This window comes from Plecotus auritus (genome assembly GCF_963455305.1).
Source record: "Plecotus auritus genome assembly, chromosome: 7".
Classification (NCBI taxonomy): Eukaryota; Metazoa; Chordata; class Mammalia; order Chiroptera; family Vespertilionidae; genus Plecotus; species Plecotus auritus.
In genome coordinates this window covers 5,035,041-5,051,930 of record NC_137774.1, presented here as the reverse complement: position 1 = coordinate 5,051,930, position 16,890 = coordinate 5,035,041, and the positions used below count along the sequence as shown (strand labels likewise).

The 16,890-nt window shown below is 57.1% G+C and overlaps 1 protein-coding gene across 1 annotated transcript in view; it reads right to left on the bottom strand.

The window, feature by feature from the left end:
- SDK2 (sidekick cell adhesion molecule 2) overlaps positions 1-16,890 on the bottom strand; it is a 218,337-nt gene that overhangs the window by 36,411 nt on the left and 165,036 nt on the right. The window contains exons 19-28 of the mRNA XM_080680029.1: positions 10,912-11,107; positions 10,646-10,744; positions 9,804-9,995; positions 8,699-8,820; positions 5,924-6,033; positions 5,673-5,823; positions 3,872-4,109; positions 3,033-3,148; positions 2,186-2,375; positions 610-708 (exon numbers count right to left, since the gene is read on the bottom strand). Coding sequence (XP_080536155.1) covers positions 610-708; positions 2,186-2,375; positions 3,033-3,148; positions 3,872-4,109; positions 5,673-5,823; positions 5,924-6,033; positions 8,699-8,820; positions 9,804-9,995; positions 10,646-10,744; positions 10,912-11,107 — 1,513 coding nt within the window. The remainder of the gene's footprint in view (positions 1-609; positions 709-2,185; positions 2,376-3,032; positions 3,149-3,871; positions 4,110-5,672; positions 5,824-5,923; positions 6,034-8,698; positions 8,821-9,803; positions 9,996-10,645; positions 10,745-10,911; positions 11,108-16,890) is intronic.

Below are 16,890 nucleotides of genomic sequence, written 5' to 3'. Positions count from 1 at the left end.
GGGGGAGGGGGGGAGGAGGGAGAGCATGGACGGGGGCTCTATCCATAGTGTCTGTGACCCACTTAACAGCCTCAGGTGAGGAAAGGGAGGCTCAGAGAGGCCAGGCCACCTGCTAGGAAGTGACTGAGCTGCGATTCCAACCCAGGTCTTTCCAAGTCCAGTGCACCTGCCTTTCCTCGTCTCCAGTCCTTCCTCTGAGGCACTGATGCATCTGATCTGCAACTCCCCCACCCGCCCCCCGGGGGTTAGCTCCTGTGAGCATGGCTTTGCTGAGCCAGCCAGGGTACTCCCCTCCCCGCCCCGCCCCGGCCTCCCGGTCATATGTGGGAACAGCAGCTGAGGTTTACCAGATGGCCCCTACACTGGGGACCTGGGACTCTTGAGGGAACAAAGTTAACCAGTGAGCCCGGACCTTGACCTTGCCCTCCAGCTGCTGATCTTACAGACTGAGCCTTCTAGTGGGAGAAACATGATCCAGAATTGTTCTTGAGGAGATGCGATGGGGGCACCTCCTGGCTAGTTTTCCTCCTGCCAACACCGCATTTGCCTCCTTCACACCGTATGCCCCCTCCTTCCTGTGGCCGGAGCACGGGAAGGGGAAAGGCTTACCGAGAATGATGCCGTTGGGGGCCGCGGGGGGCTGCCAGATCAGCCGCACCGACGTGGTCCTCACCTCTGGGAAGAGGATGCCCATGGGTGGTCCCGGGACTGGGGGGGGGGGGACAAAGGAGAAGTGGGTGACAGTGAGCGAAGCTGCTGCTCAGCCTTGAGCCAGGTCAGCTCTGGCAGAGCAGCGTGGTGGGGGGCACTCAGCTCAACAGAATCCGTGGGGCGCTGCTCTGTGCCCGGCACCGTGTCCTAACACAGTGTCCGCACACGAAGATGCTGTCGGAGGTCTCTACCCTCAACACGGGCGTGACTGGCAGGAACGAGGAGGGACCTTTAGCTTGGTCTGTGCACATGTGCACACATTATGTCCACGCCCTCAGAACGGGGCAAGGAGGTCTGTGCTTAATTATCATTATTTTTATTTTTTAAAATATATAGATTTATTGATTTCAGAGAGGAAGGGAGAGGGAGAGAGAGAGAGAGAAACATCAATAATGAGACTCATCCATCGGCTGCCTCCTGCGCGCCCCCTACTGGGGATCAAGCCAGCAATCGGGGCATGAGCCCTGACCGGGCATTGAACTGTGACCTCCTGGTTCACAGGTCAGTGCTGAGCCACGCTGGCCGGGCAGGTCTGTGCTTTAGAAGGTACCACTCTGACTTCCTGCCCCCATGGGGTGAAGCGGCTGGGGGAAGGGGGAAGGGGGAAGGGGACATGGCCACCCTGAGCCCACACCACTCCTCTTTCTAGACCTGGAATCCTCTGCCCAGACAGGCCCAAGCCTGCTCCCAGGTCTGCACAGGCCTGTCTCCCAGGTCCACCCCTGCAGACGGCACCTCTGGATGGAGGGGTGGCTCTTGGGTGCGTGTGGATGGGGGACTGATTGGCATGGGCTAGAGGAGAGGGAGAAGCCCTGGGGGGCCGGGGGGGGGCACTCCTCCTGTGATGCCTTAGTATGCCCAGAAGTCTGAGATTTCTGAACTTGAACCTGGCTTTCCAGGTCACGTGAGGATATATTGGTCAAGGTAGGAGGACAGGACGTATTTAATTTAACAGCTCATTAGCTTGGTTTATAACTTCAGACGCTATGGACATAGGGTGTTTGGGCTTCCTCTTGCATTCCTGTCTAGACCCCACAGATGTTTGTGTGGGGGGGCAGTCTGTGAGTACGTGTGTGGGGAAAGGGAGGGGGCAGAGGACCGGTCCGTCTGCCTTTGCCACAGGGATGAATGCCCGGAGCCCCGTTCGCATCTCTTTTGCAAACAGGACCAGGGGGCTTGTGCCCAGGGAAAATCAAGCCCTTCCCTCCCACGGACCTCGACTCAAAGGCGAACCTGTCTCAGGTGAATAGGACACCAAAACAGGTGCAAAGTCTCTATTCCGGACATTTGTCCCAGAGAGAGTGAGAGCGAGAGCGAGAGTGAGATCAGATGCCAAACTGCCCCTGTGTGGTCCTTACAGCGGGGCAGTCTGTAATCAGCATGCCCGCCCAGGGGGTTGGTGACCCCCAGCCACCGGCTTCTCCCAGGAACAGAGGGTGACCCCAGAGGGGCGGGGGCAGGGACGGGCACTCACCATCATCCAGTGTCCGCTCCAGAACAGGGGGGCGGCTGGGGCGGCCGTCCCCGATGCGCGTGAAGGCCAGCACCTGGACCTCGTAGAGCACGTACTTGCCCAGGCCCGTGAGCTGGACGCTGAGGGACGCGTTCCCTTCCACCAGCCAGACCCGGGGCTGGGGGTCCGAGTCCTTCTCCCTGTACAGCACCTGCCGGGGCCCAGCGCCGGGTGAGGACCTCGCCTCGGCCCGGCTCTGCCCTGCCAGCCCGTCTCCTGAGTCCCCTGCCCAGGGGCCGAGGGGTGGGTGGAGCGGGTAGACTTGGGCTCCTTGCAGTGGCTTGGCCCCAGGGCGCCACGGGGAACAGGAAAGCGGGGGACCCTAAGACGCACCCAGCCAGGGAGCTGGGAGTTTCCTTAGAGAGCACCCAGGTAGGAAACAGGCCCAGAGAGGGCGTGTGACTTTCTCAAGGTCACACAGCCGGTAGTGGCAGAGCCGGGACCTGAAGGCACATCTCCCGACTTCCAGGCCAGGGCTGGACTAGGCAGTAGGCTTGGCTTTGGGGAGGGATTCTAGAAGGTGGTAGAAACTGACGCTGCGCCCACTGGAGCTGAGAATGAGGCTTGGGGCACCCAGCGTGGCCTCCTGGGGGAGGCAGAGCAGCGACTAAGGACCCCATGCCTTCCTTGGAAGCTCCCCCGCCCCCAAGGGAGGACTCTGGTTGCCAGGGCGACCGGTGGATGGGAAGCCAGATAGATCCCCTGTGCCCACTCTGGAGGCAGAGACCGGGCCCCAGGGGGCAGGGCACCCTGGATGGGAAGCTGGTAGAGAGCCTCGGCCGCCTCCCGACCCCGGAGCGGGACTCACCTTGTAGCCCAGCACCAGCCCGTTGCGCTCGGCCTCGGGGACCGGGCTCCAGCGCACCAGCATGCTGCTGGAGGTGGTGGCCAGCGCAGACACGTTGGTGGGGCCCGAGGACGGGACTGAGGGAGAAAGGGGGCGAGGAGAACGGTGTCAGGACCTAAACAGGACCCTACAGTGGACAGGAGGGGAGTGGGGCCTGGGGAAGAAAACGGGGCTCACTCCCCAAAGAGAGAATTTCCCTCCAAGATTCCTTCTGGCCGTGGCGCGTCACAGATGCTGTTTCTTCAGGTTAGTGCCCCCCTCCTCTGCTCAGGCTAACCGTGGGAAGAGCCTGCATTTCCTGCCAGCACAGCAGGGAGGGCGGGCAGGGACCAGGGTGGGGGGACCTGTCATTTCCAAGGTGCCAGGACAAAGCCACAGAGAGGAAACCACACGTGGACAAACGAGGCGGCCTGCAGGCTGGGGGCTCAGATTCTCTGGGTGACCCTTGCCAGGCCCCTGTGAGCTGCTGGTTGTTTCTGGAATGTTCTGGGAGTTAACCCAACCCCTACTCTATTTGGGGTCTGTGCCCCGTTTTCTTCCCCAGGCCCCACTCCACCCGCTAAGGCTCTTTCAGGCACCCCTGGAGTCAGAGTTCAAGGTGAGGTTGGAGTGTGGGGGGGGGAGGGGGAACGGTGGGCACAGCGCGAGCCGAGGGAATAGCCGTGGGACGTGAGCACAAACAGAACAACCGCTCCAGGTTTGTGCCCTTGGGAGGACCTGAGGGCAGAGAGACCAAGGTGGGGGCGTCCCAGCCACAGACCCCGGGAAGCCACGGGGTGGCTGGCTCGAGGGGGCGGTACCTGACTCGCGCGTCCTGCCCATCACCATCTGGCTCCAGGGCCCGCTCCCGATGGCGTTGAAGGCCTGGACCTGGACGCGGTACTCCGTCCACTCCTCCAGGTCCTCGATGGTGTACTCCCGCTCCACACGGTCCGGGACCACGTGGCTCAGCACCTTGCCGTGGCCGTCTGCCCGGCTGTATTTAATCTTGTAGCCCACCGACTCGGGGTTCCCGTTGTATTCCATCTCCGGGAGAGGCTGCAGGAGAGCAGGAGTGGGGGAGGACAGCCGTGAGGCCAGGCCCACCCTGGGTACAGAGAACTGCCCATGCCTCTTCTTCCAGGGAGCCTCCAGGATTACTCTACCCATCGTCCTCAGACTGTGAAACTGCACTTCCAGCGGCCCCCATCTCCCTATCTCTCTGCGCCGGGCTCCGAGGAGCGGCAGCACCCATTCTTCATTGTGCCCTGCTAAGGGAGGCAGACCTGGGAGGCAGACCCACCAAGGCCGTCTGCCCAACACACAGATGAGCAAGGCCTGGCTGTCTCTACCACTTAGCTCCCTCACTCGGGCTGCCCACGTGCACCTACTTATTGCCTACAACATGCCTGGCCTCGCTCATGCCTGCCCTGGAGACGGCATCCCGCGTGTGGACGGGCACCAGTCACTGTCAGGAAGTCCTTCTGCCCAGCAACCCTCAGTCTCTCCTGCTGTATTTCAGTCTCTTTCTTGTCGTTTGCGTCTCAGTGAAGGGGAGAGAAGTATTCCTTTCCTAGGCCTATGACCTGGCTGGTGGGACTGTGGTCTCTGGCTCAAGGTCGTTTGGATAAACTTGGGCAACGCTGACAAGCAGGAGAGGTGTATGCACGTTGGGGTAGCGGGGGATCAGAAGCAGGTGTCCGCCCAGGGCCAACCTTCAGAGTCTCCTCTGAGGCTGGCAGAGAGAAGCTGGGGAGCCCTCAGCCCTCACCTCCCATTCCACGTTCCTTCCCATGGGCTCCCCACAACCTAGGCCACTTTCTCCCATTTCCTGGCCTCATTCCCATCTTCCCTCCTGCCAGGCCTGCTCCTGGACACCCAGTGGAACAGGCCAGAGACCACGGTACAGCCACGGGGGCGGCCGTGTGCGCATGTCCCTTCCCTGCTGGGACGGGAGCTCAAACAGAACAACAGCTCCAGCTTTTGTCCCCTTGGAAGGTCCCGAGGGCTCTGAGTTTGGGGGCCCAGACTCCCCTACAAGGCTATGGACAGGGCTCAAAGCCTGATTTTGAATAAAGCATCCAGAACAGCTCCTGGCGGGAGAGAATGCCCTCAGCAAGTTAGCATGATTTCCTCCTGCAGGGTCACCTGGGGGTAGTGACAACCCTGATCTGTGGGGACAGCCTGAGGCCGAACCCTGCCTCCACCTCAGAAGCAGCCCTTACCTTACATCTGAATCCCGGACCCACCCCTGGGAGCTGTGTGGCTGTGGTGAACTCCTAACCTCTCTGAGCCTCTGGTTTTTAACTGTAAATTGGACTGATAATGTGTCCTCTGCGGGACTTCTGGGAGGATTAAATGGAATTAAAAATGCAAAATGCTTGGCACTGGGCAATGCTCAATACACAGCGTTTCCCAGCTCCCTCTCCTCACGCAGCACTTGCTCCTGTGGCTAAGATCGCTGATCAGGCACCCTTCCAGGCTGGAGGTGGGAGAGAAAAAAGGGGGCTCCAGGTACTCTGGGCGACACCCCCTTTGCTGTGGCCCCTTGGAGGCCAAGGCACCTTTGCAGGTGACAAGGATGGAGGAGATGTCCCGCCCACTGCCCTCGGGGAGCCTCACCGTCCAGCGGAGCCACAGGCTGGTCTCACTGGCCGTGCGCAGGGTCACGTTGGCCGGGGCCATGTCGGGGGGCGCCTGGAGGGTCTGGATCTTTCTAGAAGGCTGACTGGGAGGGCTGGTGCCCACGATGTTCACCTGGCGCATGCGGAAGCTGGGGTGGGGGTGGGGGTGGGGATGAGCAGGATGGTGAGGGCAGGCCCCCAGGGCCGAAGCCCATCCGGGTCCCGCCCTCCCCCTGCCGGCCCCATTACCTGTAGTGGGTGAAGGGGTTGAGGTCGGGCACCTCCATGGAGCGGGCGTCGGGCTCGTTGGCGAGCTGGTGAACCAGCAGCCACTCCTCTCCCTCCCCGACCACGCCCACCTGGCGAGGGAGACACCCTTAGACCTGCCCACCTGCTGGCCCAAGGCAGGTGCTCTGAGCCCCAGCTTCTAAGAGGTACCAGCCCTGCCCAGGGAAGGTCCTGATTCAAACCCCAGGGCTCACCTGGAGGGCACCAGATGGGGCCACCATCTGTCCAGGCTCTTAAGCGTGACTTTGTGTGTGACCCTCAGCCCACCTGCCTCTGAGTCTCGTGTTATAAACCCACTCCTGTGCCCCGCCCTTAACCCAGCAGATCACTGAGGCTGGTACCCAGGAATCTGCATTTAACAAGCCCCCTAGGTCAGTGGTCGGCAAACCGCGGCTCGCCAGCCACATGCGGCTCTTTGGCCCCTTGAGTGTGGCTCTTCCACAAAATACCATGGCCTGGGCGAGTCTATTTTGAAGAAGTGGTGTTAGAAGAAGTTTAAGTTGAAAAAATTTGGCTCTCAAAAGAAATTTCAATTGTTGTACTGTTGATATTTGGCTCTGTTGACTAATGAGTTTGCCGACCACTGCCCTAGGTGATTCCCAGAACATCCTGGCAAGCTTCTAAAACCCCACCTAGTCTGACCGGGCGTGGCTAGGTAGTTGAGCATCGACTTATGAACCAGGAGATCACGGTTCAATTCCCGGTCAGGGCACATGCCCGGGTTGTGGGCTCAATTCCCAGTGTGGGTTGTGCAGGAGGCGTCTGATCAATGATTCTCATCATTGATATTTCTCTCTCTCCATTCCTCTCTGAAATTATAAAAATATGTATATTTAAAAAAGAAAAAAAATCTAATATATAAAAGGCTAATATGCAAAGTGTCCCCTCAGGAGTTCGACCTGGAGACCGGTAGTTTGATTGCTTTCTATGATGTGCACTGGCCACCAGGGGGCGGTGCGAAATAAAGGAAAGCCCTAGTGGCAGCTGGAAGGCCCTGATTGACCCTGATCGCTGGCCAGGCCTAGGGACCCTACCCATGCACGAATTTGGTGCACCGGGCCTCTAGTAATAAAATACAACCCCAGCTAAATCAGAACCAGAATTCCTGGGGGTGTGACCAGATGCTGGGACCCCTGAATGCTCCCCTCTCCCCTGCAGGTTTGAAGGGCTGTAGGCCGCTCATCAATAAGTCAGCCAATAACAAGTGCTGGCGAGGATGTGGGGCAAGGAACCCTCGTGCACTGTGGGTGGGAATGCAGACTGGTGCAGCCACCGTGGATGTCAGTATGGCAATTCCTCAAAAAATTACACATGGAACTCCCCCACGACCCAGCCATCCCACTCTGGGCCTTCATCTGGAGAAATCCAAAACACGAATTCAAAGAGAAACGTGCACCCCCGTGCCGTTGCAGCATTATTAGCAATAGCCGAGACATGACAGCAACCTGAGTGTCCATCACAGATGAGTGGGCACCGACGTGGTGCATGTATACAACGGGATATTACTCAGCCAAAAAAATGAAATCTTGCTACCTGCAAGAACATGGATGGACCTAGAGCAGTGGTTCTCAACCTTCCTAATGCCGCGACCCTTTAATACAGTTCCTCATGTTGTGGTGACCCTAACGAAAAAATTATTTTCGTTGCTACTTCATAACTGTAATTTTGCTACTGTTATGAATCGTAATGTAAATAGCTGTGTTTTCCGATGGTCTTAGGCTCTACAGCAGCGGTTCTCAACCTGTGGGTCACGACCTGTAGAGCCTAAGACCATCGGAAAACACGGATATTTACATTACGATTCATTAACAGTAGCAAAATTACAGTTATGAAGTAGCAACGAAAATAATTTTATGGTTGGGGGTCACCACAACATGAGGAACTGTATTACAGGGTCGCGGCATTAGGAAGGTTGAGAACCACTGACCTAGAGGTGTTATCCAGGCGTCCTCAAACTACGGCCCGCGGGCCACATGCGGCCCGCCGAGGACATGTATCCGGCCCGCCAGGTGCCGCTGCCTGTCCTGCTTAGCAGCCGACGCGTCCCGGGCCCGCAGTGCGCATAGGAATTTGTTCATAGTTTTTTGTTTTTTTTTAAACTATAGTCCGGCCCTCCAACGGTCTGAGGGACAGTGAACTGGCCCCCTGTTTAAAAAGTTTGAGGACCCCTGTGAAATGCTAAATGGAATACATCAGAGAAAGAAATACCACATGATCTCACTTACAGGTGGAATCTAAGAAACAACAAAACAAATAAACAAAACAGAAAGGGAGCCGCAGAGAGACAGAGAACAAGCTGATGGCTACTAAAGGGGTGGGGGGGGGGGAGGGGATGGGAATTTAATAATAATAATAATAGCAATAGCAATAGTAATAATAATAATAATAATAATAAAAATTAAAAAATAAAGAGCTGCAGGTGGCAGCTGGTTACTTTTATAGGCGGCCAGTCAGGCCCAGGCCTGAGTGGTCTGGCGTGCATTTGTGTGCTCAGGTGGACAGGTGGACAGGTGGACAGGTGCACAGGTGCACAGGTGGACAGGTGCACAGGTGCACAGGTGGACAGGTGGAGGTGAGGCAGATGTGGGACCATCTTTGGTGTGTTGCCATCGAATGGCTGCATGTGAAAGTTCACGCAGAGGTGAGGACACAGGATTTTGCGCCCAGGAGCGCGGGCACGCCCGAGGCTGAGAGCGGGCTTCCTGGGCGCCAGGGTTTCCCCAGCACAGGCCTCACCTGGGCCTCCACCAGCCAGCGGGAGATGGAGGTCTTCCCGTCATAGCCGGGCTTGAACTGCAAGGTCACGGAGCGGGGGCCGATGTTGGAAATGCCCAGGTTGGTGGGGGGGCCCGGGAGTTCTGGAAAAGGAAGACAGGACTGAAGCGATTTGGGGGATTTGGGGCGAGAGGGATGTCGTCACTCCACGCCGGACAGGACTCTCTGGGCACAGAGGCCACTGGGTCGCACTTTTCCTAGGACCCTCTGAGGAGGAAGGAGCGTGGCGTGGCCTCATCCTGACAACACAGTCCTTGTCCCTGCGCCCGTGGCTCACACATCGGGACCTGAGACAGGCTTAGGGGCTGACGGGTCCCCCCAGGGAGGCTCCCGGGCCCGGGAATGAGCTAGGCACAAAGGGCTCCCTCTCCCGGGGTCCGCTCCCTCTCCCGGGGTCCGCTCCCTCTCCCGGGGTCCGCTCCCTCTCCCGGGGTCCGCTCCCTCTCCCGGGGTGCGCTCCCTCTCCCGGGGTCCGCTCCCTCTCCCGGGGTCCGCTCCCTCTCCCGGGGTCCGCACCCTCTCCCGGGGTCCGCTCCCTCTCCCGGGGTCCGCTCCCTCTCCCGGGGTCCGCTCCCTCTCCCGGGGTCCGCTCCCTCTCCCGGGGTCCGCTCCCTCTCCCGGGGTCCGCTCCCTCTCCCGGGGTCCGCTCCCACTCCCGGGGTCCGCTCCCTCTCCCGGGGTCCGCTCCCTCTCCCGGGGTCCGCTCCCTCTCCCGGGGTGCGCTCCCTCTCCCGGGGTCCGCTCCCTCTCCCGGGGTCCGCTCCCTCTCCCGGGGTCCGCTCCCACTCCCGGGGTCCGCTCCCACTCCCGGGGTCCGCTCCCTCTCCCGGGGTCCGCTCCCTCTCCCGGGGTCCACATGTGAGCAAGAGGCTCACGGGGGCGCTGGGAGCCACGGGAGGAGGCCTGGACTCAGGAGCGGACCTGCTGTGGGAGGACTGGGGACAGGGACCCAGCGGGGGAGCTCTGGGGGAGACAGACCACATTCCTGAAGGACGAGGGACCTCCTGAGTGGGTGCCGATCAGGAGCAAGAGGCAGAAATCCCCCCCCTGCCCCCAGGGCACCTACCTGGGGGCACCCCGGAGGAGATGGTGGAGGCAGACACCTGGCCCTGGCCCTTGGCGGTCATGGCGGCCACCTCGATGGTATAGGTGGTGAGCGCGGTGAGGCCCGTCACGCGGTATTCCAGGGTCACGTTGGGTAGGTAGTGTGTCACGCGGGTGTTGGTGCGGTTAAACTCCTCCCAGGAGATCCGGTATCCTGGGGACCCCGGGCCACGTGAGCTTGGCCATGGCCGTGAGCTGGCCTGACCCGCTGCCCTGCCCCTTATGCCTTCACTTGTCCACAGTGTGGTCCGCCCAGCAAGCCCTGGGACCGAGGCAGGCGGAGGCACCTGGCCCAGGGCCCCCTGTGCTCATTGGGGGCCGGGGGGAGGGGAACCCCCATGGCCATGTGAGGGCTGGGGCTGAACATGGGGATGCATCACAGAGTGGAGGGGCCGTGAGCCTTTTTTTTTTTTTAATTCGAGAGCCCCTTTATTGACGCTGGGGACACTGGAACAAAAAAGGGCTGGGGAAATGAGCTTAGGCTGGTGGGCTTTGTCTCACTCAGAAGTCAGAGAATAGGGGGCCTCGGGGAGAGGTTCAGGGGGTTTGCCCGGGACGAAATGCCACTGCCCATCGCTCCCCTGGTTGCGAGCCTCATGGGGTCCCTTAGAATCTAGGAGGTGCGTGCCTGTGGGGGAAGAAAGGGGTGCGGGAGTGTGGGGGTGCTCCTGGGAGGGAGGGCCAGCTCCTCCTGGGAGGATGTTCTAAGCAGGGGTGGCTGCTGGGAGCTGGGGATGGCACCAGGTCGGAGGGCAGGCTAGGGGACCTTCTCCTCTCCCGGGCCCGTGACAGCGCGGTGCCTACCTGTGAGGATGCCGTTCTTCTCCCCGGGCTCTTGCCAGCTGACCTTCAGCGAGGTGTCCAGGATGTCACTGAAGCTCAGGTGCCCCACAGGCCCAGGCACTGTACCCCAAGAGGGCCCCCCACCCAATGCCAGTTAGAGCCAGAGAGAGACCACCGTCTGCAAGACAGCCCGGGGCGCCCAGGATGGGAGGGGAGACCAGGCCGCCCTGGGCCTGGGCCCTGGGTGGGCGGGCGGGGCAGAGGCTGCAGGGGCTGGGGGTGCCTACCATCCTCGAGGGTGCGCACCAGCTGCGGGCTGCTGCGGGGCCCGTCCCCGGGGGTGGTGAAGCACAGCACGGACGTGAAGTACTCCGTGAACTTCTTCAGGCCCGACACGAAGCCCACGTGGATGCTGTCTTGAAAGTTGGGTCTGGCAGTCACCATGGTAACCTCCTCTTCCTGCTCCGGCTCCCAGGCGATCAGCTGGGGAGAGGCCGGCAAGGAAGGCAGAGCAGTCAGAAGGTTCCAGAAGAGGCCGGGCGTTCTCCCGCAGGCTGGGCTGATGGACAGAGATGTCCAGGAGCCCAGATCCCTGCCGTCACTCCTCCCAGGGAAGGGGTGGCTGTGCCGATACCCACAGACCACCGGAGCCGTGTCCCGGGAGCGCGCTTCGGTGGGCCACTCCGCTCACCGGGTGACGGCGAGGCACCGTGAGTCACGATGGCTTTGCAGATCCCACAGCGACCCCACCAGAGAGAGGGCCGATATTGTACCAAGATGAGCTACATAGTCTGTAGGTCCGGTGCACAACGAAGATGGAGGGCCCCCTTGTGCAAAAATCATTAAGAATTTCAAGGTGATGGCAGCGGGGCACTGAACCAGGCCTGGGGTCCTTCTGAGCGTGGAGCCCTGAGCCACCCAGGAAGCCGGCCCTGCTTTTTACAGACGAGGAAACTGAGGCTCCGAGAGGCTCAGCGACTGACTCTGTATCACACAGCAAGTAGAGAGAGGAGGTCTCTAATTCCAACACCTGGCCTCCTACCCTTTCTCCCTCGGGGCTGGGCGGCTGCTCCCTGGGGGTTCTCCTGAATTTGGAGCCGGAACGTTGGTTCGAGGTTAACTCTTATTCTTTAGACTTGTTCCAAGTTGGGATTTCAGTCTTAACCCTTCCCCAGAGATGGGCACCCGCCGGACAACCCCGTGGAAATTCAATACCGCTTTTTATCTTATCTCCCCTCGCCAAGCTCCTGCCATGGCTGCGTAAGCTTCTGCCTCCCCTTCCTCCTCTTCTTGCCTCTTTGTAAAAAGATTAAAAAAAAAAAAATCCTCATCCAAGGATATGTTTACTGGTTTGAGAGAAAGAGAGAGAGAGAAACATCGATGGGAGAGAAACATGGATTGGCTGCCTCCCGTAGACGCCCTGACCGGGGATCGAACCGTAACCTTTTGGTGTGTGGGATGGTGCTCCAAGCAACTGAGCCACCCAGTCTGGACACTTCCTGCCTCTTTTTTTAAAAAAATGTATTTTTTATTGATTTCAGAGAAAAAGGGAGTGAGAAACATCAATGATGAGACAGAATCATCGATGGGCTGTCTCCTGCACACCCCCTACTGGGGATTGAGCCTGCAACCTGGGCATGGGCCTTGACCGGGAATCAAACTGTGACCTGGTTCACAGGACCTCCTGACTGCTAGGTCGAGGCGCAACCTCTGAGCCACACCACCCGGGCTGTTCCTGCCTCTTGCTCCCTCACCTCACACGCCCGTTTTCCAGGTCCTTCATCTGTCTCCAGCCATGACAGCTGGTCTCAGAGATTCCCTCATTTATTTGAAGTTGATTAAACAGCAATTAATGGTGAAAAGCAACACTCGATGGGTTTTAGTAAGTGCGGGTATTTATAGATCTAAAACAATACCCTGCCAATGCCTCCTGATTGATGCCCGCCCATCACATGCTTAATCTCCTTTCACGGACACGTGTTTATTCAGGATGTTTGGAAATCTAATCGCTATTGTGAAAAGATAGCCTATAGCAAGCTAATTAGACACTAATTAGACCCTAAAAATACTAATCAGAAATCCTAAGTGGCATTTAATAAGTATGTTAAATATCCTCTTTATTTCAGTTATCTTGTTTCATAGCAATTAAATCGCCGAACTTCTTCGGAGTAGATTAAGAAACAAGTTTAATGTTTTAATTTAATTAATGTAAATTTGAATTAATTACGCCATCAGAATGAATTGTGCGGCGCGTTCCCCAGCGAGTGCAGAATCTGGGTAAATATCATTGTGTTGGGTGTAGGCCAGTTACACTTACTACCATTAAGAAAACAAAGGACAGCCCTGGCTGGTGTGGCTCAGCAGAAAGAGCATCGGCCTGGGGATTGAAGGGTCCCGGGTTCGACTCAGGTCAAGGGCACATCCCTTGGTTGCAGGCTCCATCCCAGGTCCTGGGCGGGGCATGTGTGAAGGCAACCAATCAATGTGTCTCTCTCACATCAATGTTTCTCTCTGCCTCTCTATCTCCCTTCCACTCTCTCTAAACATCAATGGGAAAATATCCTCAGGTGAGGATTAACGAAATAATAAAAATCAAAGACAACAACAAAGACTCAAAGGACAAAGGGTGTCTTCACAGGCGCCTTAAAACAGTACCCTGAGGGACTGTCTCGGAAGGAGCCCGGAAGGAGGGCGGAGGGTCCCGGCAGCGTGGTTTGAGGTCACGGCAACGACCTCAGGTCCGAAGCCCACGATGGTGGCAAGACTGCGGTTGTGTCAAAGTATTTACGCCGGGACTCGAGCCACGTGTCCTTCTCCAGCTGCATGTGAAGACCAGGAGGCTCAGCGTGGAGAGGCCTCCGGGGCCTTTAGGGCCAGGAAAACACTGCAATTGCCCCGTGCACCTTCTCTTGGGCTCTGGGCAGCGGTGGGTGGGACCGCGGATCCAGCACACACAACAGGCTACAGCTTACTGGGCAGTCCCTATGGCCTGGCCCCGGGCTAAGCCCATCACTGACCATCAGCACGGTGAGGCCTCGATGGGAACCACTGTCCCGTGCTGTGACCTAAAGGGAAACTGAGGCTCAGGACGGTTGGGGAGCCTGCATCGGAACCCACCGGGATCTGGCCTCAGATCTGTGGACCCGAGACCTTGGGTGAAGAACACGGAGGTGCACACAGCGGCCGGCTGGGTGTTAGGGGCCCCCTGGCTGCCTCTGTGCCACCCCTGCTAATTGGGGCTCACTGCTGATTCACTCCAGCAGGCCTTGGTCTTGGATTCTAAGCAGAACCTGGCTGCCCCGAGCATGGCTGGGGCGAGTGTGTGCTGGGGGAGGAACATCACACCTAGATTCTGGGACAGGCAAGTCCCCCTTAGGGAGCAGGGGTCCAGGGAGGTAACCCTCTAACCGAAGGGTGCTGCTGCAGGTGGTGTGTGTGCGTGTGCATGTGTGTGTAGGGAGGGCAGCACGTGCAGCGAAAGCAGAGAGAAAGCAGGACAGAGCCCAGTTCTGTCACTTACTGTGTGACCCTGGGAGAGTCACTCAACTTCTCTGGGCCTCAGGCTACGACTGGGGACAGTAATAGCTAGCTGGTGGAAGCAGTGCATGATGGGGTTGAGAGTTAGGATGGTAAGGATGGCCTGACGGCTTCTGGAGTTAAAAAAAAGAAAAAGTCAGGGACAATCTCTCTTTCCCTTCCGTTGTCTTTCCCTCTCTCCGTCTGACTCTGCATTTGGATTCCCATAAAGCATTCCGGGACGTAAGAAATGAACAACAGTTCCCTGCAGTGGGGAGAGTTCCGGGGTGGGTGGCCTAGACCCAGGCAGACGAGGGGCTGGAGTGGGATGTGGGGTGGCTGCTACAGGGTTATCTCTTTACATCTGTGGGTGTTTGAATCGTGTACATTTATTTCTTTGTTAAAAAATTAGTGTAAAAATTTAACACTATAATGGGGAATTTGGCAATAGTAGTAAAATTATATGCATATTTATCCTTTGGGCAATAGTAGTAAAATTATATGCATATTTATCCTTTGACCAAGCTATCTTATTTCTTAGAATCCACTCCTAGGTGAGATGTGAAAATATGAAATGATGTTTGCACAAAGCTACTCACTGCAAGAAGGTTTGTTAAGTCAAAGACCGGAAACCCCAGAAATGTCTGCAGTGGGGAGCAGGGGGACTAGACCAGTGGTCGGCAAACGGCGGCTCGTGAGCCGCGGTTTGCCGCTCTGTTGACTAATGAGTTTGCCGACCACTGGAATAGGGGCTTAATCACAAGGAACAACAACAGCCTGTAATTATTGGAATCGAGAGTCTAGGTCAGTGGTCAGCAAACTCATTAGTCAACAGAGCGGCAAACCGTGGCTCGCTAGCCGCAGTTTGCCGACCACTGGACTAGACTATGGGCTCCTATATAATAAAGAGCTAATATGCTAATTAGACTGAACAGCAGAACGACCGTCCAGACGACCTTCCGGACGAAGCCGGTGAATTTCATGCACCGGGCGGGCCTCTAGTATTTACATAATGGGGCAGGACACAGCTGTATAGGAAGAAACAAGGAATAGTTCCATATCCTCCTACGGGGTGGTCTCAGGACGTAACGCAAACAAAAAAGCAAGATGGAGAAAGTGTGTGGAGTTCGCTGTCATTTATCCAGAAGGGAGAGGATAGACCTTTAGCCATTTATGTATGTACTTGCTTATGTTAAAAAAAACCCCACAAAACGTAAGGAGAAACCAAAACAAACAAAAAGAAATCAAACCTCTGGGGGAGGGAGAGGCTCGGAATTCAGGTTGATTTCCCCTGAACTTATTACTTTGTAGATTTAACTTTTGAGCCTTGTAAATAGGCTACATCATCACAAAATGAAATGAAATCAAAAGAAATCAATCCCTAAAAATCGAAAACCACAATGAAACCAATGAGCCTAACCGTGCGTGTACTGAGTCGCAGCCACGTCCCACGGCGAGAGACTGATCCACGAGACTCAGCAGCTCGGCGGTGGGAAGCCCACCCCACGGGATACACTCCGAACTCGCAAAGCACCGTGTGTGGCAGAAACGGTGTTCAGTAATGAAAGTGTTGCGATGCCTATTCTGACACCGTCGCGGGCGTTTGGGGGACGGTACTGTGGGGACTGGAGAAAAGAGATGCAGACGAGAGACTAATGGGCGTATGACAACGTCCTGGAATTGGACGGGAAGCATCAGTGTGTGTTTATCTTAAAATCAACAGCACACACACACACAACGGTATTTCCTCGCTGCCCACACACGGGGCCTAGAAACGGCACTCAGTGCTGGAGCAAGGTGCCCAGACCGCGGTATCTCACTCTCATTTTTGCTAAGGGACCAAGACTCCTGGAAGACACGGCTGACCCCGGGCACGGCGTACGAAATGTAGATAGCATGGGACGTCTTGTCATACGGACAGCAAGGAAGCTATCGAAGACTAACGGGAGCCATGTCAAAAGGATTCATGAAGGCCCTAGCTGGTGTGGTTCAGTGGACAGAGCATCAGCCTGCGGACTGAAGGGTCCTGGGTTCTATTCTGGTCAAGGGCACATGTCGGGTTGCGGACTCGATCCCCAGTAGGGGGCGTGCAGGAGGCAGCCGATCAATAATTCTCTCTCATCATTGATGTTTCTATCTCCCTCTCTCTTTCTCCCTTCCTCTCTGATGTCAATAACAAAATCCTATCTAATAAAGAGGGAATATGCTAATTAACCATCACTCCACCACAAAGATGGCTACACCCACAGCTGAGGCCAAGTTCCCATAAGGAGCCTTAACAAGCAATCAGCAGGGACCTGAGGCTACGCCCTCCCCTGCCCCCGTGAGGCTTGACAGGGGACCTCAGCCCGCCTTCCACACCCGGCGGGGCTTGACAGGGGACCTCAGGCTGCGCCCCCCACCCTGGCACTGGGCCAGGGGACCTGAGGCTACGTTCGTTCCCTGCCCTGCGGGGCTTGACAAGGGTGGGACTAGCCAGGTCAGGATCTATCCCAATGGGGGGGGGGGCTGCGGCTGGCCGGGTCTGGGTCTCACGTGATTTTGAGGCGCATGTGGGTGGGTGGGGACTTGACTCTGGGTCCCGTGGTGTACCCCAGACTCTGACAGGAGGAAGGTTTTCATATACATTTTACTAATTTTCTTTCATCTCTGACACTTCTATTATAGAGAAAAGGCAAATAGCAATATTAAATTATTTCCTCTAATTAATCTCCTTTTAATGTGCATGAATTTTGTGCACTGGGCCACTA